General features: G+C 34.5%; 1 protein-coding gene and 1 pseudogene across 1 annotated transcript; one reads left to right on the forward strand and one right to left on the reverse strand.

Annotated features, from left to right (window-relative positions):
- The first annotated feature begins 18,660 nt into the window (after positions 1-18,660).
- LOC114087500 (olfactory receptor 6C3-like) lies at positions 18,661-19,599 on the forward strand. Its single transcript, XM_027928998.2, has one exon. It carries the CDS (start codon positions 18,661-18,663, stop codon positions 19,597-19,599), a length of 939 nt encoding a protein of 312 aa, XP_027784799.2.
- Positions 19,600-21,046: 1,447 nt separating this feature from the next.
- Positions 21,047-21,985, reverse strand: LOC114088165 (ubiquitin carboxyl-terminal hydrolase isozyme L5 pseudogene; annotated as a pseudogene).
- Positions 21,986-27,411: the final 5,426 nt, after the last annotated feature.

The following is a 27,411-nucleotide window of genomic DNA, read 5'->3' on the forward strand; positions in this document are numbered from 1 at the left end:
TGAAGAACATGAAAGAGAATAAAGAGGTGTAATCCACCAACAAAATATCATATAAACAAAGGTTTATCATTTTGTGATTATTTTTTATTAAAATGTTGAAGGATGATAAATACAGGTAAAGCCAAGAGGAATAGTAAGATGAGGAAAGTTGGCATGGCAATTAAATATTGCACTTTAGAATGAGAATGAAATTAGTTAAAGTAGGCAATAATATTTTCTTAAATTATGAGAAAAATATGTACATTATAATAGTTATTCTTTAACTTACTGTAATAGAATAACCACTAGTTTACAGGTGACCAACATCTAACAAAGATAAAGTATGAACAATCAAAAAGGCATATGTAGAAAATTTTTATATTTTAAAAATATAATTAAATATCATTTAGATTAAGGGTTCAGGTTTTGTAACAAATTATGTTTCATAGCTATTTTTGTTGCTCATGAAACATTAAATAATAATAAAATATTATATAATTGCAGTCAATGGAAATAAATAGTTTGCAGAATAGCATTGAGCTTTGTAGATTCTCTATGGGATGCATAAATGAATGTAACTGTTCTCAAAGGAGATCCCCAATAGAGAAGAGTTAGGAGGCTACTGAGAAACTGAAGGATGGCTAACTGAAATCCCTCAAGGTCAATAAGATAACAGAGATATGGCCTGGACTTTATCTTGTTCCCAGGATGTCGCGACCCCTTGCCCGCAAGGAAGACGCAACTCCGAAATCTTCTCTCAGTAGTTTATTCGGGCCCTTGATATTTATTATTCTTTCTTCTTCTTCCTTTCTCTCTCCCCCGGATGCCCTCCCAGCCTTAATAAAGCATCCCAAGCCCCAATACAAAGCTGCCGCGTGGAGCTTTCTCACAGGGTGGTGAAAATCATGTGCCAACTCTCTCAGATAAGGAGTTGTTTGTCACATACCACAGCAGAGCCAGCGCCATCTCGTAATGGCGACCATAGTCTGCAGAAACGGCAGAAGCGGCTCACCACAGTTCCCCCTTTCTGTTTTATTAAAACAATACAGGCGAGAGTAGAGGTCCTATCCCACTGTGCAGAAGTGGCTGCATAGTATGACTCAGTCCTAAGGAGGGCCCTTCCCCAGACCCGAGGCCATATCAGCCGACGCCTTTTTTCGTGGGGCGGGGCGTGAACGCGTCTAACCCGCATGCAATAGGACATGCTCTCCTTGAGGTCCACGTCAAGGATCACTCAAGTGCAGTGCCTTGCCTCGCATCCTGTATCGTGACGATGGTGGACGAAGGGGGATAGCTGAGGCTGAACTGTGGCTGTTATTAATGACAAACAAGTTGACAGCACCCTGAAAGAAAGGCACGGACTTTAAAGCGATAGTAAAGCACTAGTGTGGAAACCCATCTGCGTGCAATGGCAGCAAGACCAGCAGAGTGCAAGGGCTTTCCAACACTAAGAGAATAACAAGGAAAGTCATGTCGATCCCAGTGCAATGTTATAATAACTTGGGGTGCAACGACCATGACAAAGGTTTACTGTTTAAGATGCGCAAGCCAGACTTGAGGTGAGTTGCCATTTTCTAAGGCTGCAAGAGCTTGTATGATCATAGCCTTTTCTTGTGCATGGCGAGTTTTAAGGCGACAGAGAAACCACAAACAAAGTATAACACTGAAGCAACACATTGCACCAAAAATGCCTACTCCCACCCACTCTTTGAAGAAGGAAAAAGCAGAAGATATCCAATCGGTGAATTGACCCAAAGTCACTGGTTCGACACGGGTACTGTTCAAGACAGCAATCTGAGTTAGTTGAGACTGGATCATGTCTTCCGCTGCCATGGACCAATTTCCGGCCAAATATTCGCCAATGATGCGGGAGGCATTCCTGGAATCATTAAATCTGACAGAGGTTATACATAAATGTGCACATTGATCAATACAACCCAAATGTACTAGGTCAGACAATTCCTCAACTTGAGCTTGAAGCAGATCTATCCTTTGATTAGCAGCCAAAATCCCAGATAAAATGTGTTGATTAATTCTACTTTGAGATTCAAGTACAGTGGATGTTTGTTGAATAACCTGATTAGTAGTGGCAGCAGTTTGTACCTGGCTGGCCATGGCTACTCCAGCTGTAACTGCTGCAGCAGCAGATACCGCCACAGCTGTCACTATAGCTGCCGTAATTCTAAAATCTCTACGGGTTCTAATCAATTCAACAATAGGAAAGGATTCTGGATCTGCAGTAACCGGGATCGGGACAAAGGTTGGAATTTTCATAATCACTGCCATAGTCCAGGAGCCATTCCAACACTCAGACAAGTAGCAAGTAACATTAGAACAATTAAGCATCCCCTGTAATGTAACATTAGCCAAAAGAAACAGGAACGGAGATTGGAGACAGACTGCTGCGGAAGGTAATGTAGCATTAGATAAAAAGCATATCCTTATCCCAGGCAGGGCGTCCCACTGCATGATTTTGTGCAGCCTGCTCTACCGTGCCCTCTAGCATAAATGCTCTCCAGTCCAGATATTTACCCGGGGAAACGCAAGCCCGAACAAGGCTAGCCCAATCAGAGGGAGTCATACAGTATCTAGATAGATTCTCCACCTGAGTCAGTGTGAAAGCGGCATCCACCCCATAAGTGCGCACAGACTCCGCCAGGGTTTTTACAATTTTAAAATCTAAGGGTTCATGGACTCTTCCCCTATTGTCATCCTGAAAAACTGGATAAGCAAGACCCATCTCAGCGTGAACAGCCCTCCATGTTTGGGCATGGAAAGCTCTCCCCGAAGTGCCCCCACCATACGGCGGTGGATCCGGGGGATCGTTTTTCCTGAGCTCCTGTTTCTTTTTGTTCCCTTCTTCTGTAGCTAAACTCCCTAGCTGACAAGACAGCCTCCCGAGCTCTTCCTCCTCATCCTCCTCCTCCTCTGACCCACTTTCGCATGGGGGTGTACGCAGCGTACTGAGATCTGGATACAACCGTCTCCTCCCCCGTGTCATGCTCCGCACACTCCCCTCTTCTCGAGTCACTTCGCTTTCTGCTGTCTCCGACTTTTCCTCATGTAATCGCTCTAAAACCTCCTGTCCTTTAGCAAGTGCTTCCTGGCATCTGCCATCCGTAAGGCAACCACGGACCATTTTCCAAAGGGGTATCACCCCACCCTCTAACATGCCGTGCTCAGATGCAAAATCAAGATCTTTACCTAATTTATCCCAACTAGGCACAGTAAGGCTGCCCGAAAATGCAAACCACGGTGCAGCGATATCTACCTTTTGTAAAAATCTCTGTAGTGTACTATGCTTCACTTCCAGTCCCTTGGAACGTAACAGGCCATCTAGGGCCAGAAGAAGCGGACTTGAAGATGTGGCACCCATGACACAACGACAAAAAAAATACAGACAGCAGAAACACACTGACACAGCGAAAGAAACACAGAAAGCAAAAGCGAAAGTAGAAGCAAAAGTACACGGCGCGGCTGCAATAAAATGCAAGGCTTCCTCTTTCATTACAGACAGAGGAGCTGCCCCGCTTTCTTCGCGTATCCCACTTACCTGGGACTAACCCCGCTTTAATCGCGGATCCCCCTTACCTGGGGGCTGACCCCGCTTTGAACGCGGATCCCCCTTACCTGGGGACTGACCCCGCTTTGATCGCGGATCCCACTTACCTGGGACTAAACGGTGCACCACCCCTGACTATTGAGAGTTCTGATTTCCCGGGTCTCGGCACCACTTGTCGCGACCCCTTGCCCGCAAGGAAGACGCAACTCCGAAATCTTCTCTCAGTAGTTTATTCGGGCCCTTGATATTTATTATTCTTTCTTCTTCTTCCTTTCTCTCTCCCCCGGATGCCCTCCCAGCCTTAATAAAGCATCCCAAGCCCCAATACAAAGCTGCCGCGTGGAGCTTTCTCACAGGGTGGTGAAAATCATGTGCCAACTCTCTCAGATAAGGAGTTGTTTGTCACATACCACAGCAGAGCCAGCGCCATCTCGTAATGGCGACCATAGTCTGCAGAAACGGCAGAAGCGGCTCACCACACCAGGAGATCAAATCTTCAGAAAACAAAAGAAGTAGACTTGAAGTATTTGAGATATAAAGTAAAACCAGTTGGAAGCAAAATTCTGATTTAAGAATCTGTACTTATAATACCTAATGGTGTCATATCTTTCTCTGTTCTTTCTTTAAATATTACTTTCTTAAACTTCTAGATCATATTAGTGAAGGGGAACAAAGTTTTTTTCTGAAGGATTTTTTTTCTGAGGTTTCTGACATTACATTTTTATTTCCTAAAATATTTCCCTTTTGTCATTGTAAAATAGAGAAAATATAAAATCAAATTTGATTAGTGTGAACGTTGCTAATGTCTGTCCTTCATAGCAGAAATTTGAAAATCTAAAATATGGAAAAGATAGTTGTCAGGACTTAGAAGACCAAATCCACAGAATAGCATACCCAGGCAGTGTTTGAAGAGCTGGGACTAACTGAATGGGTTAAGGTGAATGGGAGAGGTTTCCTGTACATTTTTAGACATCCTTGTAGATGAGTGGATCTGTGGAATGAGTGCCTAATGTGGGACAAAATGAAAAAGGAAGAAAATACTTTCCCATAAAACTTAATGGATAAGGAAAGATGATGTTCAATTGGAAAATATACTATTTTATAATCCAAGTGACAGAGCTGCTAAGATCTAAGGCAAGTATTACTTTCAAATTTATGCTTCAAAGCAAAATGAAAAATAATATTTCTTTAAGCCCATAAGTGAAAAATGTCTGTATACTATGTGCCCCATATGTGTAGGTATATATGTGTATACATGTATATATATATATATATATATACACACACAGACAAGTGCATGGAGTACTGCATACATGGAATATGTTAAGGGCCCCTAAGTGGCAAGCCACTCTCCTTGTGCTAGGTACATGGGCAGCAAACTGCTTACCCTGTAGGCATAGCCTTGGTGTGAGGCCATGTGTTGTGGTTCCAGTTCTTGCTCCATGACCTGCTCCTCAAATGTTTGCTGCAAGGACAGTTATCAAGAAATTGTATTGGTGGCTGTCTGTAATCTGCTTAGCTACTGCCTGAGTATATATAAATGGTAACTATGCAATAAAATCAGACCTGCTTCCACTTTGGTCTCTGGAGGTCTTGATTCATGACTCTACAGCCACACCCTCTTCTACTCTGTTCTATGAACCTCCTTCCTTGCTGGGTGAGAGAGAGCCCACACACGTGTGTATGTGTGTGTGTGTGTGTGTGTGTATGTATGTGTATATATATAATATAATATATTATATATAATATAATATATATAAAATTATCTAAAAATTATGTATTTTTTCTAAAAAGATTATCAAAGACATCAAACATTAAAGATTTTAATAGAATTATAAAATAAATTAATAAGTAAACATATTACCTGGTTACTACATAAAATAATCACATTATTTATCTTATAGTAAATATATATACATAATATGTATAGTTCTTATGTTATCTTAATAATTACTCCAAAACAGTAATACTAAAAATAAAATTAATAATTAAATCAAATAATTTATGTTTCTAAAATGTATTTCATATTTTAACAGAATTATTAGTTGATTTCTTATATCATAAAAAGGAGTAATGGGTTGTTACTTTAGTCTTCAAATTTTTACTTTTGCCTTTTGATAAAATCAAGATAATCTATTTTTGTTTTTAGGTTGCAGTATGATCTAATGTATTCACCATGGGAAAAGAAAAATGCATGATTCATGTGATTATTTCAACAAAAATGATAATATTTTGCATAAATATGCCCTAGTAATAATTTTTAAATTATTGATTTTATTTGCCATCTCTCAATGATGTGGCTTACTGTATAAAAATTCCCTAAATACTGCTGCTAGCTTTAAAATAAAAGAACCAGAAGAAAAGAAGCTGGACTTATAAATATGTAATAAAAATAATACAAAGAGAGTAATGTAGATAAAATTGTTAGAGATTAGGGAAAATATTTTAGAATTTTATCAATAAAGACTATGTTGTTCATAATAAATTATATCTTTCTTCTCTCTTTAATTCTTTTTTACACCCAATATCTTTAAAATAAAAAAGGGGAGACCAAGCTACAAGGAAAAAGAGAAAGAGAGAGAGAGATGAACCCCCAGTGATCACAGAATTTGTGCTACTAGACCTTTCTGCTGATCTTGAACTTCAGATTGTGATTTTCCTGGTTTTATTTCTTGTGTACATATTAAGTGTCCCTGGGAATCTGACTATCATCACTCTAACCTTGGTGGACTCCTATGTATAGGCTTCTATGTATTTCTTTCTTTCTCCCAAACTTCTCTTTTTCAGAAATCCCATTTACAACTGTACATACGTATCCCTAAGTTTCTAGGCACCATTGTCACCCAGGATAAGACCATTTCCTATAACAACTGTGCAGGTCAACTCTTTTTCTTTGTCTTCATGGGGCTGATTCTCACTGCTATGTCCTATTACCACTGTGTTGCCTTCGGCAAGCCCCTTCATTACACAACCATTATGAGAAGGAAACTCTGCACCCTGCTTATGCTGTGTACCTGGTTGGGTGGGTTTCTGACCCTTTTCCCACCCCTGATGCTTCTGCTCCAGCTGGATTACATTGCATGTCACTGATCATGCATGTGATTATTTTCCCCTCTTACAACTGTCCTGCTCAGATACATGGCTCCTAGAATTCATTGGTTTCTACTTTGCCCTGGTTATTTTGCTATTCACTTTGGCATTAGTGTTTTTATCTTATATGTACATTTTCAGGAGAGTTTTGAGAATTTCATCTGCCAGTAAGAGAAAAAAGGCTTTCTCCACCTGTTCCTCTCACATGATTGTCATTTCTATTTCTTATGGAAGTTGTATATTCATGTATGCTAATCCCTCTCTCAAAGAAAAAGCATCACTGACTAAAGGAATAGCTATTCTCAACACCTCTGTGGCCCCCATGCTGAATCCTTTCATCTAAACCCTGAGGAACCAGCAAGTAAAGCAAGCCTTCAAGGATGTGGTCCACAGGGTAAGGTATTCTACAAGTAAATGAATGAAACTTTATTCAAATACAAATGACACTATAAAAAGCAACTTGATAAAATATTGAAATTCATAAATATCTTTATTAAGTATTCTTGTCCTCTATTTTTTAAATGCCACATTATACTTAATTTGAGATTTTCCTAATCCATTTCTTCTACTTCCTCAACCAAAGTATATTCAACATATTGTTTACCAAGTTATTTAAAAGTATGCCTAAATTTTCCAGTACAGAGTTTTCTTGAAATGGCATGTATTTACTTAAAGCACACTCTATGATATGGTAAATAGTTTTAATTCTTAGTCCTTACATCCCAACTGTCTGCTAAAATCTGGAAATCAAAGGATTCCAATACGAGAAATTAAAATGGTAATGTCTCTCAGATAAATTCAATCTTTAGGAATTTTTATGATTTTTAGGTGAATACATGGCTTTGAAGTAAATGTTTTCCAGTAGCTTTTTGAATAAATATTTCCAAGGAATTTCACATATGTATTACATTTATTTATTCAAAAATATGTCTACTGAAAAATGGTTCAGCAATTGAACAATTTTGTTCTTGCTCTTATGCAGACCTAAGCAAGAGAGGAAAAAAATAAGTAAATAGGCTATCACAAAGTAATTTTATAAGTTTTATGTCTCTATGAGAAATATATTGTACATATTTTTTAGATAATTTTTATGCATAGATGGATACACTGCCTTTATTTATTTATTTATTTGTATTCTGATGATCAAACCCAGTGCCTCACACCTGCTGAACAAGTGCTCTACTACTGATGTACAATTCCAACCTCTATATTGTACATCTTTAGAGACATATTGAGAAATAAATAATAATAGTTTGCTTATAACATTAACAATTTACATAATTTTACCAATAAGTAAGATAGAATAATTGTTATTTTTATTTATTGTACCAGGACAATAGCCATGACATAGATAACAAGTAAACAAACAAACATATTATATATATACATATATATAATCTCAAAGCCTCCAATAAATAGACATGCCACTTACAAATAACATTCTCTCTCTCTCTCTCTCTCTCTCTCTCTCTCTCTCTCTCTCTATCTCTCTCTCTTTGGGGACTGGTAAATGAACTCAGGGGCACTCAACCACTGAGTCACATCTCCAGCCCTATTTAGTATTTTATTTAGATACCCCCTCAACATCTCATCCTACACTACACTACACTTCTTTGTTCAATATCAGAAACCTTTTGCAAACCTACTATTTATATTGTAGATAATAATTGAACTCACAATTTCTGTATATTGTGACCAAACTGTAAACATTTAAATAGGAAATATTTTGTTTAAAGTTATATATTGTTTGTATTTGGATCTGTTAACATTGTTCTTCCCCTCAAAGGAGAGGTATTGGAACCTTGCAGGAGCACTATAAACATGTAGGGTAAAAATGATAATGCCTCAGAGCTGCAGTGTTAGAAGGGAAGACACATGAAAAACATAAAACAAAACAAAACAAACAAACAAATAGAAATACAAGGGAAGAAAGTGCCCCAAACAAACCAAGATGCTACATTATTAGAGTCCATGGCAAGCACAGCAGAAGAAATGAAAGGGAAGGAGTTCAGGATATACATAATTAAAATGTTCTGTGAATTAAAGGATGACATAAGGGAGCAAATATAGGCAGTAAAACATCATTTTGATAAAGAGCTATATAAGCAAATTCAGGAAACAAAAGATTACTTCAATAAGGAGATAGAGGTTCTAAAAAAGCATAAATTTTTGAAATGAAATAAACAATAAACCACATTAAAAGCTCAATTGAAACATCACCAACAGATTGGACCACTCAGAAGATAGGACCTCAGACAATGTAGACAAAATATATAATCTTGAAAAGAATGTTGACCACACAATGAAGATGATATGAAACCATGAACATAATATTCAAGAAATATTGGATAGCATAAAAAGACAAAATTTAAGAGTTATTGGGACAGAAGAAGGCATAGAGTTCCAAACCAAAGGAATGAGCAATCTATTTAATAAAATCTATTTAATAAAAAATCTATTTAATAAAATATTTAATATTTATTTAATAAAATATAAAATATTTTATTTATATTATATAAAATTTAATAAATATAAAATATTTAATAAAATAAAATCATAGAATTTGCAGGGAAATGGATGGCATTAGAGCAGATTATGCTAAGTGAAGCTAGCCAATCCCTAAAAAACAAATGCCAAATGTCTTCTTTGATATAAGGAGAGTAACTAAGATCAGAGTAGGGACGAAGAGCAGAAGAAGATTAACATTTAACAGGGATGAGAGATGGGAGGGAAAGGGAGAGAGAAGGGAAATTGCATGGAAATGGAAGGAGACCCTCAGGGTTATACAGTGGAGGGGGTAGAGAGAGAGGAGGGGAGGGGAGGGGGGAGGGTGGAGGATGGGAAAGGCAGCGGAGCACAACAGACACTAGTATGGCAATATGTAAATCAATGGATGTGTAACTGATGTGGTTCTGCAATCTGTGTATGGGGTGAAGGTGGGAGTTCATAACCCACTTGAATCAAAGTGTGGAATATGATATGTCAAGAAATTTGTGATGTTTTGAACAACCAACAATAAAAAATTAAAAAAAAAAGAAAAAAAAATATTATCAGAAAATTTTCAAAACATGAAGAATGAATTGGAAAACTAAATGCAAGAGACTTACAGTACACCAAATGTACAAATTAACAACAGATCCACATCAAGACACATTATAATGAATAAGAGGGAATTTTAAAAGCCACAAGAGAAAGGAATAAGATTACATATAGAGAAAACCAATTAGGATCTCTGCAGATTTTCAACACAGACCCTGAAAGCTAGAAGACTGAAGAACAACATATACCAAGCCCTGAAAAAAATGGATGCCCATCAAGAATTTTGTATCCAGCAAAATTAAGCTTTAGATTTGATGATGAAATAAAAATCTTCCATGATAAACAACAGTTAAAATAATTTACAACTAGAAAGCCTGCACTATAGAACATCCTTGGCAAAATATTCCACAAAGAGGAATTGAAAAACAACAATGAAAATCAGCAGGGTGAGGTATTACATTAAAAGAAAAACTAATCAAAGGAGAAACTAAGTCAAGTTAAATACCCAAAATAAACAAAAATGGCTAGGAATACAAATCATGTCTCAATGATAACCATGAATGTTAATGGCCTTAACTCACCAATCAAAAGACATTAACTTAAAAATTAATTGTTTTGGAATAATTATGTATTAATTAATGTATTTGTTTTCATGAAATGCATCTATAATTATTAAATAATTCTATTAAAATCCATTTAAACATACAATTTTCTAAGCATAAAAATAAGAATATACATTTATGTTTAAGTAAAATAAAAATTGATCATTACATTGATTATCTGAAATATCAAAAGTTACTAAAACAGAACAACTGTTTTCCTAGTGCACTGCATATACATTATTCCAATTTAGATCCTTATCTCTTTCTAATACTGTTTGATATTTTCCTAAGAAATTAATTTTTTTGTGGTGCTGGGGATTGAAACCAGGGCCTTGTGCATGTGAGACAAGCATTCTACCAATGGAACTATATCCCCAGACTAAAAAATTAATTTTTTAACACAATCTTATTATGATTTTTTACTATAAAATTGCCTACAGTCTTACTCTGAGTGTAGTTTCTTGTTAATAAATGTGAAATTATTAGCATATTTAATACACTTATCTGCATATCAAAAACTTTAAATTGAATAAAATTTCTTTATTTAATCAAAACTAAACAAACAAAAACCCCAAACACCCATAAATCAAAGGCATTTCTGTATAGTGACAAATCCTGTGAAAGGGAAATGAGGAAAACTACCCCATTTACAATAGCCTCAAAAAACATAAAATCCTTGGGAATCAACTTAATGATTGAAAGACCTCTACAATGAAACACTAAAGAAAAAAATTTAAAAAAGACCTTAGAAGACCTTCTTGAATAGGCAGAATTAATATTGTCAAAATGACCATGCTACCAAAAGCACTATACATATTTAATGCAATTGCAATCAAAATTCCAAGGACATTTCTCATAGAAATAGAAAAATCCATCAAGAAATTCATCTGGAAAAATAAAAGACCCAGAAGAGCTAAAGAAATCCTTATCAAGAAGAGTGAAGAAGGTGTCATCACTATACAAGACCTTAAACTATACTACAGAGCAATAGTAACTAAAATAGCATGGTATTGGCACCAAAATAGACTTGTAGACCAATGCTACAGAGTAGAGTATACAGAGACAAACCCACATAATTACAGTTATCTTATATTAGACAAGGTGCCAAAAGCATATATTGGAGGAAAGATAGTCTCTTCAACAAATGGTGCTGGGAAAAGTGGAAATCCATATGCAACAAATGAAATTAAACCCCTATCTCTCACCATGCACAAAACTCAACTCAAAGTGGATCAAACACCTAGGAATTAAACTAGGCCCTAATCTCCATCATGTCAGAGTAGGCCCCAACTTCCTTAATAAGACCCTTATAGCACAAGAATGAAATCAAGAATCAATAAATGGGATGGATTTTAACTAAAATATTCTTCTCAGCAATAGAAACAATCAGTGTGGTTAATAGAGAACTACAATTTGGGAACAAATTTTTACTATATGCACAGCAGATACAGCACTAATCTCTAGGATATACAAATTTTAATTCTAACAAATTAGAATAAACTAAAAATAAATGAAGAAGGTAGAAACTCAAAACCCCAAATAACCTAATCAATAAATGGGCCCAGGAACTGAACAGAGGCTTCTCAGAAGAAGATATACAATCAATCAACAAATATATGAAAAAATGTTCAACATCTCTAGCAATCATAGAAATGCAAATCAAAACTACTTTAAGATTTTATCTCATTCCAGTAAGAATGGCATATATTAAGATTACCAGTAAGGATGTGGGGGAAAAGGCACACTCATACACTACTGGTGGGACTGCAAATTGGTGCAACCAATATGGAAAGCAGTATGGAGATTCCTTGGAAAACTGGAATGGAACCACCATTTGATACAGCTATCTCACTCCTTGGTTTATACCCAAAGGACTTAAAAACAGCATACTACAGGGACACATCCATATCAATGTTTATAGCAGCACAATTCACAATAGCTAAACTGTGGAACCAACCTAGATGCCCTTCAGTAGATTAATGGGTAAAGAAAATGTGGTACATATACACAATGGAATATTAGTCAGCACTAAAAGGGAATAAAATCATGGCATTTGCAGGTAAATGGATGGAGTTGGAGAATGTAATACTAAGTGAAGTAAGCCAATTCCAAAAAACCAAATACCAAATGCTTTCTCTGATATAAGGATGCTGATTCATAATGGGGGTGGGGGTGCAATATGGGAGGGATAGACAAACTCTAGAGAGAGCACTGGGGAGGGAAAAAAAGGAAGGGGCATGGTGATAGGAAAGGCAGTGGAATGAGATGGAGATCATCCCTCTAAGTGCATGTTTGAAGACACAAATGTTATGAATCTATGTTGTGTACAACCAGTGATATGATAAATTATGCTGTATATTTGTATTATGAATCTAAATGCATTATGCTGTCATATATTACAAATTAGAATAAATTAAAAAACAAATAAAGAAGATAGAAACATAGAATCAAGTAATTCATGATGTCACTCATATATGAAATACACACACACATAATGTTTATTTCTTAGAAGGTGTGTTAAATGATATTAACAGAGGAAAGAAAGAATGGGGATGGTAGGAACAACAGGGAAATGTTGACCAAGGTGTACTAAGTTACAGTTAATTAGGAGCCAAAAGTTCTGATGTGCTATAGCACAGCAGGGTGACTGAGAATAATAATAATGGACTGTGTATATCAGAAAATTAGAGCAGAGTATTTTGAATGTTTTCATCATGAAGAATGATACTGGTGAAAGAAGATAATTTTGTTTAATCCAATTTAAACATTGCACAATTCTATGGTACTTTATTATCATGTATAATGTTTATATTTTATGTATGTTTAAAAATTTATTTAATTTTAAAAATAAAATAAAACACATGAAAATTTTTAGTTTTCTGGAAAACTTAATCTTGCCTTCATTTCTGAAAGACAACTTTGCTGGATACAATATTACTGTTTGGCAAAGTTTTTGTTCCTGTTGTTGTTTTGCTATGTTTCAGTTCTTTGAATTCATAATCCCACCCCACCTTCTAAGATTTCAGCTGAGATGTCTTCTGTAGGTACACTCAATATCCCCTATATATTATTTGTTTCTCTTGTCTTGCTGCTTTCAAGATTTATTTTCCATCTTCGATGGCTTGATTACAATATGTCCTGGGGTAGTCTTATTTGAATGATCCTTATTGGGGACCTTTGCCCCCATCCCCAGATATTCATATCATTTCGCATGTTTGTAAAGTTTTCTGCTATCATTTTCTGAAATAATCTTCCTACCAATTTATCATTCTCTCCCTCTTGAAAGCTAATGACTTATACATTTCTTCATTTTTGTCACTGTTCCATAAATTCTATGAACTTTTTTCATTATTTTTAGTTTCTTCTCCTAACATTTTTTCTCTTAAATGTAATTATTTGAATATAGATTCTCATTTTTTGATCAGTTCTGTAATTAATGCTCAGAATTCCATTTTTCATTGTATTTTCAATATTTATTTGATTTTTCCTGTTATTTCAATCTCTGTATTAAATTTATCAAATACATTTCTGAATTGTTTCTCTGTATTTTTTTGAAGTTCACTGAGCTTCCTCAAAACAGCTATTTTGAATTCTTTGTTAAGTAGTTTCTACATATCTGTCTTTAGAACCAGTCATTGATTTCTTATTTTATTTACTTGGTGACATCATGCTTCCTCAATTGTTCTTAATTCTTTGGTCATGCATTGATGTCTACTTGTTGAAAATGTATACATTTTTTTTTCAGTCTTTTCAGTCTCACTTTGTTAAGGAACATCTTTTAAAGGTAATCTTATTCAGAGATTCTGGGTAGATATCTGGCATGATCCCTAAGCCCATAAATACTGCAACCATTGCCACAGGATTGCCACAGCTGGCAATGTGGGCTATAATTATTTGGCCTTATAATCTTGGGCTGCAAAGAGTAGCTCAACACTGGAATGTAATTGTGTGGCCATTGAACCTGGTGCAGTGCTGGGGCAACCTGAAGCCTACAACTGCTATGGTCTTTCATCCAAGAGATTTGTCCAAAACCCAAGTCCACAGCTGTTGACTGGTGGTTTTGAGAACCAGAAAGTGAGTAAATCCCAAAGGATTTGTGCTTTCTCTTGTGCCAGAGTGAATCTCGAAGTTTAGTCCATGGGTACAATCTTAAGTCAATAGTCTACCTGGTGCTGTGTTTATTGTGGTAGGTCTGGAATTGGGGCCTAAGGCCAATTTCTACACTCGTTTACCTCTCCTTCCCCCATTCAGATGGTGTCACTCTCCACACTGAGCTGCCTAGGGTTAGAGAGAGGTGAAAAAGATTATACAAAACCATCCATCATACCGTCTTTGATGTGTCAATTTTTATTCTTATACTACAACCAGTTTCTGTTGATGTTTTACCCGGTTGCCTTCGCTGTTCTGAAACTGATTGCATGTGAGTATAGTTGTACAAATTATAAAGCAATGGTGGATAGAGAGTCCTGTTCCACCATATAGCTCTGCCAGTCACAAAATTCCACTCCCCTTTCAAAGAAGTGCAGGACCTGGTAGCTGAACTATGTTTAATTGGTTTAAAACATAGTGACAATTCATTCCCAGAGCAACTTGGGGATAAGTGGGCATATTATTTAAAAAGCAAGTGTCCTATATTGTTTTTGGAAGTATGTGTAACAGATCAGTCAAAATTAAAAATGAAATATTAGGAGGTCAGGAGAAAAACTATAGTACTAATAGAAACTAAAAATAATAAAATAAAGATAGGAAATAAAAAGGAGCACGTGATTGTGGAAAAAGAGAGTCAGACTACGTGGGCTCTCTTTCGTCCAGCGAGGAGATCCACAGAACAGGGTAGAGGAGAATGTGGCTGTGGAGTTACCAATCAAGACCTCTGGAGACCAAGCAGGAAGCAGGTCTGATTTTATCACACAGTTACCATGTATATTTACTCAAGTAGTAGCTAAGCAGATTACAGGCAGCCACCAATATAATTTCTTGCTAACTATCCTTGCAGCAACCGATTGAGGACTGGGCCTTGGAGCAAGCACAGAGACTGCAACACGTGGCCTCACAACCAGGGCTGTGTCTACTGGGTAAGCAGTTTGCTGCTTACATGCTTAGCATGAGGGGAGTGGTTAGCCACTCAGGGGCCCTTAATATTTGCCATGTATGCAGTACTCCATGCACTTGTCCCCACATCAGGCCATTCATTATTTAAGATTTTGAGAAAAGATTTAAAAGAAGCACATATAATTGGATATTTACATAAAATGCTATGCTTTGTCTGATAAGAGATTCATCTTATTTGTCCTCTAAAAATATCAATAAGGTTACACTGCTGACAAATATACAAATGATGGGGATTAGATACTTAACTAACTTCTTAACTTCTTTCTTTCTCAAGCATTTATATGAATATATGTTGCCTCAATGGTTTTTGTTCTGTTTAGAAAAAATGGATAAGCAAAATATTTGGTCAATACCTGATAATCAATAAATCTCAAACAATGATTGCTATATTTATTACTGTTAAAAGGTTTACGGAGAAAAATAGGGCAATTATCCCTATTTGTATTTAAAAACAGAGGCCATGGAATGCAGTTTTCATAGATAGGAAATGGTTTTTACTATTTATACATAAATATGTTGAATCAGTCATTTCAATGCCTTTCATGATGTGTATCAATCATAAATTCAACACAACTCAATACCATTGTATTTTTCTGAGTTAACTAGTGGTTTACTCATCTTTCCCTCTCTTCTCTCCTCTGTCCCACTTTAAGATCATCTCATTTTCCAATCCATCAGCAGTTGCACTTCTGAAATTTAATAAACACATGCTTTGCATACTTGTTATATATAAAAAAATGAGGAAATTGTTAAATAGAAAATGTGTGTTATATATAAACTTATGTATGATGTATGAGTATTATACTTTTCTAGTTATAAATTTATATCCATCAATGCAGAACAATTTTAATACATAATTTTAAATATTTAATACCAGATTTCTAAATATTTATTTTCTTGCTTCATAACTATTCTTGCAGTAAGAGGATGTCATATGTAAAACAATAAGCAACAGTTCAATGAAAGTATACAATACAATGAAGGGGAGTAAATGCAACTTTTAGCAAATATTGTTATGACATTAGTTATAGGCATAGGAAGTCTCTCCCTAAATGTAAATGATGATAGAGGGATAAAACTCATCATAGATCCTTAACACTGGCCATTTCGGAAGACTCTTAAGTCAGACTAGAAACTCAAGTAGCGTTTTCTACCATCTCCCTGTGTTATTGTAAGGAAGATTTGACTGAGTTGCCAAAATTCAAGAGATACAAATATGCTAACATTCCTGAAGATAGATCCAGAATTTCTCAAAGTAAAAAAAATATGAATTCAGGGCTGGGTTTGTGGTTCAGTGGTAGAGTGCTGGTCTTGCACATGCGAGACCCTGGGTTTGATCCTCTGCACCACATAAAAATAAATGAATAAAATAAAGGTATTGTGTCCAACTACAACTAAAATATTTTTTTTAATGAATTCAAACAACCATAGGAGAATCAAATTCTAAATCCAACTTTTATACACCCAATATCACATGTTATTTATATACTTGTGTTTTTAACATCAATACATTTTATATTTTCTTTTAATATTAATAAAAAGACCAATGTCAATGATTAATCTGTTTTTTAAATGATAACCCTTCTTGGCATTCTTTGTTTGCTTAATGAATTCCCAAGGTAATAAGAGACAGATTAAAAATAACACAACTCCACTTCTATATCATATATAGATTGAAATAGTTCTTATTTTATATTGTTCAAATCAGCATTTGCAGGAAAATGTAACATTCTCTGAAGCCTAAGGAAAATGTTATATGCATGTAGGATTATAGGTTTGCAAAATATTTATTTAAAACGTTTGTGTAAATGCAGTAAAAAAGTTTTTAAAAAGTATTTTGTATTTTATGGAACGAACAAATGGAAGAGTACTTTAGTTAATGTAAACTTAACTCTGTTTACATATGGATCTTGTGAGACAGAGAAAAGTATGATTGATTGTAATATAAAATGTTCCAACAAGTTTACTGTAAAAAGAATTAATATTCTTGTTGGTCAAATATGACTGGTCTCTAATTAAAGTGAACGAAATTTCTGAGATCCATGAAAAGGTTAAATCACCACATTTGTTTTGAGAGTACAAAGGAAATCAAATACATTGCGGAATCATTTGGCCAGATGTGAAATATGACTATTTAAGAAACCCAGGTGGTAGAATTTCAGACTTGATCATCAAGAAATACCAGAAAGTAAGCTTGTTATTCTTCAATTATTTAATTTTCAATATTAAAAGTGTTCTAATTTTATAATTGTATTTTGAAATGTGTAAATTAAATGTAATATGTATTATGATAGAGAATAACAAAATTACTTGTTATTTATTACTGGTAATACCATCAATGGGGTCCCAAGACAAAAACACAGAAACGTGTGGATTTTTTTTTAATTTTATTTTTAATTTTTATCCCTATGGTTACATGTTATTCTGTGATGGAAATAATATTTAAACAGGAGACTCTCTATCTGAAAGAATATATTCTCCCCAGTAAATGTTATTTTGATTTTCCAATTGTTCATTTGCTACAGCAATATTGTAAAAATGATTGAATCATGCATTTTATGAATTAAATTCTAGACAATGATTTGTTTTGTTCCTTTTACTAGAAAAGTAAATGAGGAAAGGAAAGTAATTGCATTAGCCAAACCTTGAAGTAGGAAAGTTAGGAGAGGATGCTAACACATTTCCATGAATAAACATGTACTTTCTAATGTGAGATGATTATTACAGTGACTGGTTGTTAAACCTGTAAAAGTTGCCTAAGCTACATGGGACTGAGTTACTCAAAATATAACACCTGAAGGTAAGCCTAAATAAACTTCGAAGACTTTCAAACTCTTATTTTATCATGCTGTATTCTAGATTAGTTTTGTAATATTGAGGAAAGGAAAATATATTAATATATTGCAATATATTCATGTGTTTTACAAAGTAAATATTTTTATAAATAAATAGAAACATAATTTCAAAGAAATACTGGAAGAAATAGCTTCTATTTAAATATTATCATTGTAACCTTTTACCCATGTCCTGTAACAGTATATTTTCAATGAAGAGAGATCAATATTTAACTTCTGGTAATACAAGTTATTTTGATGTAAGATACAATGGAAATGGGAGGGGGTTACTGGTGAACACAAAGTTTTATTTTATTTTACATAAAACTCATCTTTATGAATCTTTGTAAAGTGTTTTGTCCTATCTTCAATCTCATGCTAATATTTTTACATTATAGGGGAACATACATTTTATGTTCTAAAGGGGTGAAAAGGATTGAGAATGAAAAACCGTACTGTACCCACAGAATTCATTCTACTAGGGCTCTCAGATGACCCAGAGCTTCAGGTTGTGATTTTTCTCTTTTTAATTATCACATATATATTGAGTGTCACTGGAAATATGACAATCATCACTCTCACCTTGGTGGACTCTCATCTACAGACTCCTATGTATTTCTTCCTCAGGAACTTCTCTGTATTGGAAATCACCTTTACAACTGTATGTATCCCTAGATTCCTGGGCACAATTATTACTAAGGACAAAACAATTTCATATAATAATTGCACAGCTCAGTTGTTTTTCTTCATCTTCATGGGTATAACTGAATTTTACCTTCTAACAGCCATGTCCTATGATCGCTATGTAGCCATCTGCAAACCCCTGCATTATACTACCATCATGAACAAGAGAGTCTGCATATTGCTTGTCTTTTGTGCTTGGCTGGCAGGATTCCTAAACATCTTCCCACCAGTTATTCTTTTTCTCCAGTTAGATTACTGTGGCTCCAATGTCATTGATCACTTTGCTTGTGACTATTTCCCCCTATTGCATTTATCCTGCTCAGATACATGGCTCCTAGAAGTGATTGGATTTTATTCTGCAATAGTGATTCTGCTTTTCACTTTGGCATTAATAATTCTATCCTACATGTTCATCATGAGGACAATTTTGAAACTCCCTTCTGCCAGTCAGAGAAAAAAGGCATTTTCTACATGCTCCTCTCACATGATTGTCATTTCCATCTCTTATGGAAGTTGCATATTCATGTATGCTAATCCCTCTGCAAAAGAAAGAGCATCATTGACCAAAGGAGTTGCTATTCTCAATACCTCTGTTGCTCCCATGATGAATCCATTTATATACACTCTGAGGAATCAGCAAGTGAAGCAAGCCTTTAAGGACACCATCCAGAAAGTGATTCTTCTCTCTGGTAAATGAAAGTATTAGTAATGAAAGAAAAATACATTTCTTGTTAATGTTTTTTTCTGTTAGGCATAACATCTCAAAACTTTCCTTTACTTAAGGTTGTTGTTTTTTTTCCCCTCCCATGTCCTTGTTAAAATTTCTCTTCTTAATAAATTTGATAATTCTAAATATTGCTTCAGAATTTTCTAATTTTTCAAATATTTTATTCAAATGTATTTGGGCAAATGTGAATATCTGGATTAATGACTATGATTTTAAATAGAAGTAGTTTGCTTTGGAACAGACAAAGGGCATTTAGTTTTATAGAAAGAGGATCAGGATAGATGTGGACTTTAGAAATTTTCATTCTTACCTGGTATTAAACGTGAGTGTTAATAATAAAAATAATTATGACAATAATGAGGAGAAGTAGTAAGAAGAGGAAAGCAGAGATAAAATAAAGTTTTTCAGTATTATTATACAGTAGACAAATTATTTTTTGTTTTTTAAACAATTCATACATTTTTAGTCACAAGCAGAAAAAAACTATGATGTCACAATACATTTGCAATCATGAAAGAAGAAGCAGATCAACCATGTTAAATTATGAAAAAATTCTATCATGGACTTTATTGGAATTAAATCTTGGGCTGGGGATGTGGCTCAAGCGGTAGCGCGCTTACCTGGCATGCAAGGGACGGTGCTGGGTTCGATCCTCAGCACCACATAAAAATAAAATAAAGATGTTGTGTCCACCGAAAACTAAAAAAATAAATATTAAAAAAATTCTCTCTCTCTCTCTTCTCTCTCTCTCTCCTCTCTCTCTCTTTTAAAAAATATAATTAAATCTAAGGAATAAAATCTGTATACTTACTAACCTAAATTTATAAAGCTAGTTTAAAGATGTCATTCTATACAAGCTACTCTTGCTAAGGTGTCTTTTAATGACAGGTTTTTAATTTTTGATGAATCCTAATTCTGGATCTTTTATGGTTAATGCTTTCTATGACCTGAGAAACCTTTGGCTATTCCCAGGTCACAAAGATATTCACCAATGTTTTCTTGAAAAAAAAAATTATATTTTTAGTAAGTACATTTATATCTATGATTCAACTTAAGTTCATTTTTGTGAGGTAGGGGGCTTGTGATTTATTTTTTTCCAAGTGGATATTAAGCTCCACTATTCTACCTCCATTTGTTGAAGATTCTCCTTTTCTGTTTGATTACTTTGACACTTGTGTTAAAAATCAAGTGATCAGATATAAAATGAATGTATCACTTTTATTTAATATGCACTGCATGCACATGATGCAGGTAGGGAAAAAGTTTATTAATCATGCATTAAAAACAAGTCAGACTGGTACTGTTGCCCAATGTGCACTGTGTCAATTAGGATGTTGCTCAAAGTTTTCTTATACTTAACAGTGTCATAAAAATAAGTACAGAAGCAGAAATGTGTAGATGTACCAAAGCATCCTCTTCATTTGGTTTCCTGAGCTTTCTTTGAATTCTGTTTTCCTTTTGCCTTTTCTACAAGAGGTATTAGCTGATAATTATACTTCCTTCTAATATTTTCAATCTTGTATCTTTTAATCTTGTACTTCTTCAATAAGCATCGGATTTGGGGCAACTTCTGATAGAATAGGACTTAACATATTACTACCCTGATCTGTTTCTTTAGGTTCCTCTGCAAGTTGTCTTTGTAACTCTGCTATCTTCTGCTTATGTTATTTTTCTGTCAGTCACGTAGCCATTAAGTTAAAGCAAATTTCACCTTCACTGTACTTTTATATTCTTTTTTTCTACGACTGGCTGTACTGTGCTGATCCTGACATATTGATTACACACACCTAAATAAATGGATCCTTCTCTTAATCCATTTAATTCTTACAGTCTTCCATTAAAAATTACATAACTGACAAAATGAAAAACATCTTCTTTGGCTGATGTCTTTGCAGCAAATTCAAACATTTGCTGTCTGGCCAAACTGTGGTGTATCTGTTGAATCACATCAGAATTGTTCAGGGCCAAACCCTTCATAGCTGCATCAAATCTTGGTGAAAAAATTTTAAACTCCTATAATGTCTCTCCTAAATAGACACATTGATGGGTATGGTTCAATACACACGTCCAATGCCTTGAGTAACAAATGTATGGTTAATTATCTGCTTTTTAAAAAATACCATGTTAAGTCTGGCATACTGAACAGCAGAGCCTGCTGGTTCTTCTGGCTGGAACTTGAAAAGGAAAGTTAAACTATGAACTGGCTTTATTTTTTTCAAAATTCTCAGGCTCTAAACTGCATATTTCTTCTACTTGGGCCCCTTAGCAACCAAATTCTTTAATGAGCTCCAATGAGCTTGGTGAAGACCCCAGCATTGCTTTCCATGAGGCACCACTGCCCAGTCTTGCTGGTCATTGTCACTGGCCATACACTGCCCTGCTCTGCCTGGCATTCTTCTGCACTAGCTGCCCCTGGCCACATATCTCAGCAAGCCTGCCGCAGAGCTAGTCAGGTAGACTAATTCTTGAAACATTTTGACATCACCTGGAATAGATAGGGTGTAGTTGTTGATATGACTTTTTTTTTTTCAATTAAATCTAGGGGGCACATTTAATTCTTTCAACAATTTTATTAGGAATGTACAATTAATAGTCTCCATTATCAGAGGTATTTTTCTTTAGGTATATTAAGTAACTCCAAAAATTATATACATATGTGAGAAAGAGGACAGAAAATGTAAAACCTATCAAGAAAAATGAAATTAATTTTATTAACTCATGTTATGCGCATGTACAAAATAACACAATGAAACCAATTATTCTGTGTAATTAATATGCACCAATAAAACTTACACATGAAAAAATGATAAACTGGCAAGAATTTATGGAGAACTGAAAGTGAGAGTCTAGAAATGAGTTTATAGTTTTTAACAGTAGGGACAAGATATAACATTTGTGATATTATTCCACATTGTCTATTTTGTATTAAGCCAAGCATATGCAATATTTATTTTATAAATTCCTTTTGAGACGCTGGGGCTGTAGCTCAGTGGCAGAGCACTTGCCTTGCATGTTTGAGGCACTGGGTTTGATCCTCAGCACCACATAAAAAATAAGCAAATAAAATAAAGACATGCTGTCCATTTACAACTACAAAAATGAAATAAAAAATAAATTCCATTAGGAAATAAGTAGTGTTATTTGTAATTTATCATGAATAAACAAAGTGAAAAAGACATTGATAATTCAATATTTCAGATATTATAGTTGGCAATTATGGTACAAGTCTACTTCTCTCATATCACGAGTTAGATTATGTATTTATAATATAGTGATTTTCATTTGAAATAATGTATTAGAAGTTTCTGATAAGAAACACAATTTTTAAAGAACTTTCTATTATTTCTATTATAATTATTCAGATTATGCTTAATTATATTATGACAGGTTTGGGGGCTATTGTTAAAAAAAAGAGTGATTCTTCTCTAAACATTCTAAAATTCACATGCAGAAAAATAGTCCAGGCAATGTTATCATTGATGATGATAGATGGTTGGATTTTGTGCTTTTTACCCTATCAGAATTATGATCAATTCCACAATAATTGGTAAATGTGAGCTCATTTTTGTCCTAAGCCTGTGATAAATCTTGTCTTCTTTTGTTGTTACTTTAGTTTTCATTCTTATCATATATTTTGTGTTAAAAAGAATCACATTATTTCTTGATTAAAAAGATTTAAAAGATAATAACTTAGATTATTTAACATGTATTAATCGCACAACTTTCTTGTTTGCTTTTTGCATGGACTTAAATCAAATAACAAACCCCAGTGTTTCTTCAATATAAAATGAGAATAAGATCACAAAGCTCTCAAAGCAGTGGCAAAACTCTTCCCAATAGCTATATCTGGCTTCAACTCATATCGTAAATCATGAACTCATCTTCCACTCAGTTGACCAATGTACCAGTCCGTGTATATTATTCCCCTAGATTTATTTGAAAAAAAAAGTTATATCAACTATACCTAGATTTTTAGGCCATGTCAAACTATTTAAAGTGTTTCTCATTTTACATCCAGAAAATATTGGGATTTAATTTTTTATTGAAGTTCATGTGTAAAACAGGAAAATTGTGAAATAATATGTGTTAAACAATCTGGGATAACATCTCATAAATAATAAAATAAGCGATTATGCATAGACTATGTCTTTTTACCTCAACATCTACATACGGGTATTAACATATTCTACAATCAAGATAAGAATATTCCTGCTCTTCCTAATTTTTAAGTGATTGTGATGATTCAGACATTATTCTAAACATATTTTTAAAACAACAGAATTGAAAGTACATGCCAGTTATTTAAGTATATAAGATAATACCATCTCCACTATACTTAAAATGCTAGACATTTATAGAATTAATTTTTATAAAAACATACCAAGTGCTATATCAACGTAAAGGGCGGGGGTTATTCACAACATCTGCATTATTCAGGAGGGAGTATCAGTAAATACAAATGTAATGAATATGGATATTCTGGGCAAAGAGAACCATGATTATAAATAACCCAAAGTTGTAAAAGTGAAGGATGAAGCATGTGGTCAATCATGAGGAAATGAACAGAAAGCAGGAAATAGTAATTACTCCTTTCGTATGCTTTCTAAGAAAGAGCTACATTTTGGTGGGGTGGACTACAGATTGAACCCAGAGGTGCTTATCCACTGAGCCACATGCTCAGCCCTTTTTAAATTTTTACTCTGAGACAGAGTCTCTTAGAGCCTTGCTAGGGCTGGCTTTGAATTTGCAATCCTCCTGCCTTAGTCTCCTGAGCCACTAGGTTTACAGGCATGAGAGCTATTTTTTTTTTTTTTTGAGTCAATCTCTTATGAGAAACAATGAAACCAATACTTTTTAGGTGAATTTGGTATTTTGATCTATATTAAGATTTTACTGATCCCTCCAAGATTATAACAGTACCTTGAAGTGAGTATTTTTTGTCTCCCCTTTAAAGAATGTAGAGAGTCACAGGAAATAAGTAACTACATGTGGCCAATGCATATCTTAAGAAAGGTTTGATTGGAGAGTTTGCGCCAGCAACTCCTGGAGGAGTCTCTGTGTCCTCTATTCTGTACCATTGGTCTACCAGTCTGTTTTTGTGGCAATACCATGCTGTTTTTGTTCCTATTGCTCTGTAGTATAGTGTAAGTTCTGGTATAGTGATGGTATAGTGATGCCACCTACTTCACTGTTCTTGCTAAGGATTGCTTTGGTTATTCTGGGTCTCTTATTTTTCCAGATGAATTTCTTGATGGATATTTCTATTTCTATGAGGAATTTCATTGGGATTTTGATTGGGATTGCATTGAATCTGTATAGTGCTTTTGGTAGTATGGCTATTTTGACAATATTAATTCTGCCTATCTAAGAACAAGGTAGATCTTCTAAGGTCTTCTTTAATTTTGTTCTTTAGCATTCTGTAGTTTTCATTGTATAGATATTTCCCCTTTTCATTTAGTTTATTCTCAAGTATTATATATTTTTTGAGGCTATTGTAAATGGGATGATTTTCCTAGTTTCTTTTTTAAAATTTGTTCTAATTACTTACACATGACACCTAGTTTCTCTTTCAGAGGATTTGTTACTGATGTACAGAAGTGCCTTTGATTTTGGGGTGTTGATTTTATATCCAGCTACCTTGCTGAATTCATTTATTAGTTCTAGGAGATTTCTGGTGGAATGTTTTGGGTCTTCTAGGTACTCTAGTTAGAATGGCAGCTATAAAGATTACAAACAACAATAAGTGTTGGTGAAGATGTGTGGAGAAAGGCACACTCACACATTGCTGGTGGGACAGCAAATTGGTCCGGCCAATCTGGAAAACAGTATGGAGATTCCTTGGAAAACTTGGAATGGAACCACCATTTGATCCAGCTATCTCACTCCTTGGTTTATACCCAAAGGACTTAAAAAGAGCATTCTACAGGGACACAGACATATAAATGTTTATAGCAACACAATTCACAATAGCTAAATTGTTGAACCAATCCAGATGCCCTTCAGTAGATAAATGGATAGGGAAACTTTGGTATATATACATAATGGAACATTACTCAGCATAAAAAGAGAATAAAATCATGGCATTTGCAGGTAAGTAGATGGAGTTGGAGAATATAATGGTGATTAAAGTAAGCCAATCCCCCCAAACCAAAGGCCAAATATTTTTTTTGATATGAGGATGCTAACTCATAATGGTTATGCAATGGGGGCAGAGCATGGGAGGAATGGAGGAACTTTTGATAGGGTAAAGGGAAGGAAGGGAAAGGGAGGGGGCAAGGAGGTAAGAATGATGGTGGAATGAGTTACACATCATTACTCTAAGTACATGTATGAAGACATGAATAGTGTGAAAATACTTTGTGTACACCAGTGACTTAAAATATTGTTCTCTATATGTGTAATATCAAATGAATTGTATTCTGCCATCATGTATAACAAATTAGAATAAATAAATAATGTAATACAAAAAGATTACAGCATCAAATGAAATTTAAAGTATGAAAAGTAAAATTCTCTTAGGCTGTTTTCCAAAATAAATAAATGGATTTACTAAATAAATGCATTTTATTGTCTCATTATGAATCTTTCATTTCCATTAGCATTTATTTGATTAACTTAAAAATTGCAAATCACTTGGTTCTTTTTTGAAGTGGGGAGATAAGCTGGCAAACAATTCAGTTCTTCTGCTGCAAGGGATGCATTTCCAACAAGGCTGATTCAAGGAAGGCAAACTTAAAGCAAATATCTAAAGGAAGATCTTTTTCTTAATTTTGGCATATTTTATACAACTTCAAATGAGGATAGTGGAATAACCATGGATATTTAAGGACCTTCATAATATTATAGCATCCAGGCTCTATGATTATAACTGTGGGAGTAGTAGTTTGATGTGACTGCATTTATCAATCTTTGGTATTTTCTGAGCTATAGGGGTACTATTCAGGAAGTCTGTACCTATGTCTACATGTTGGAGACTTCCCCTATGTTTTTTTTTTTTAACAGCATTTGCAAATTATTGGGTCATACACCTAGGTCTTTGATCCACTTGGACCTGTTTTATCTTTTTCTTTCTTTTTTTCTTTTTCTTTTTTTGGTCTGTGTATGTGTGCAGGTGAGTAATGAGGATCTAGTTTCATTTCTTCTGCATGTAGACATCCAGTTTTACCAGCCCCATTTATTAATGAGTCTGTCTTTTCCCTAATGTATGTTTTGGCACTTTTGTCATGAGTCAAATGACTATAGCTTTGTGATTTTTTCTCTCTGTCTTATCTTCTGTTTCATTGTTCTATATGTCTGGTTTTGTTTTGTTGTTTTCTCAGTTTCAGGCCTGTATTTTTTTATTATTATGTCCCTATTGTATTTAATATTTTTAAAGAAGAATTAGAGGTGCAAAAGAAATAAAAGGAATATAGATTGAAATGGGAGGATTTGAATTATCCCTATTTTCAGATTATATATTTATATCCACTGTTCTTGGCACCAGTTCTTTAAAAGGCTAGCTTTTCTCCAATGTATATTTTGGCAACTTTGCCAAGTATCAGATAACTATATCAGTATGAGTTTATCTCTGTGCCTTCTATTTTTTCCATTGGTCTTTATGTTTTGCTGACAATACCACACTGTTGTTGTTTTTATAAATCTGTAGTATAATTTGAGATCAGGTATTGTGATAAATCCAGCATCCTAGTTCTTTGTTAGCATTGCTTTGGTTATTCCAGATCTTTTATTTTTTCCAAATGAATTTTAAGATATTTTTTCTAGGTCTGTGAAGAATTTCAGTGA

The sequence above is a fragment of the Marmota flaviventris genome, chromosome 3 (genome assembly GCF_047511675.1).
Source record: "Marmota flaviventris isolate mMarFla1 chromosome 3, mMarFla1.hap1, whole genome shotgun sequence".
In the NCBI taxonomy this organism is placed as follows: domain Eukaryota; kingdom Metazoa; phylum Chordata; class Mammalia; order Rodentia; family Sciuridae; genus Marmota; species Marmota flaviventris.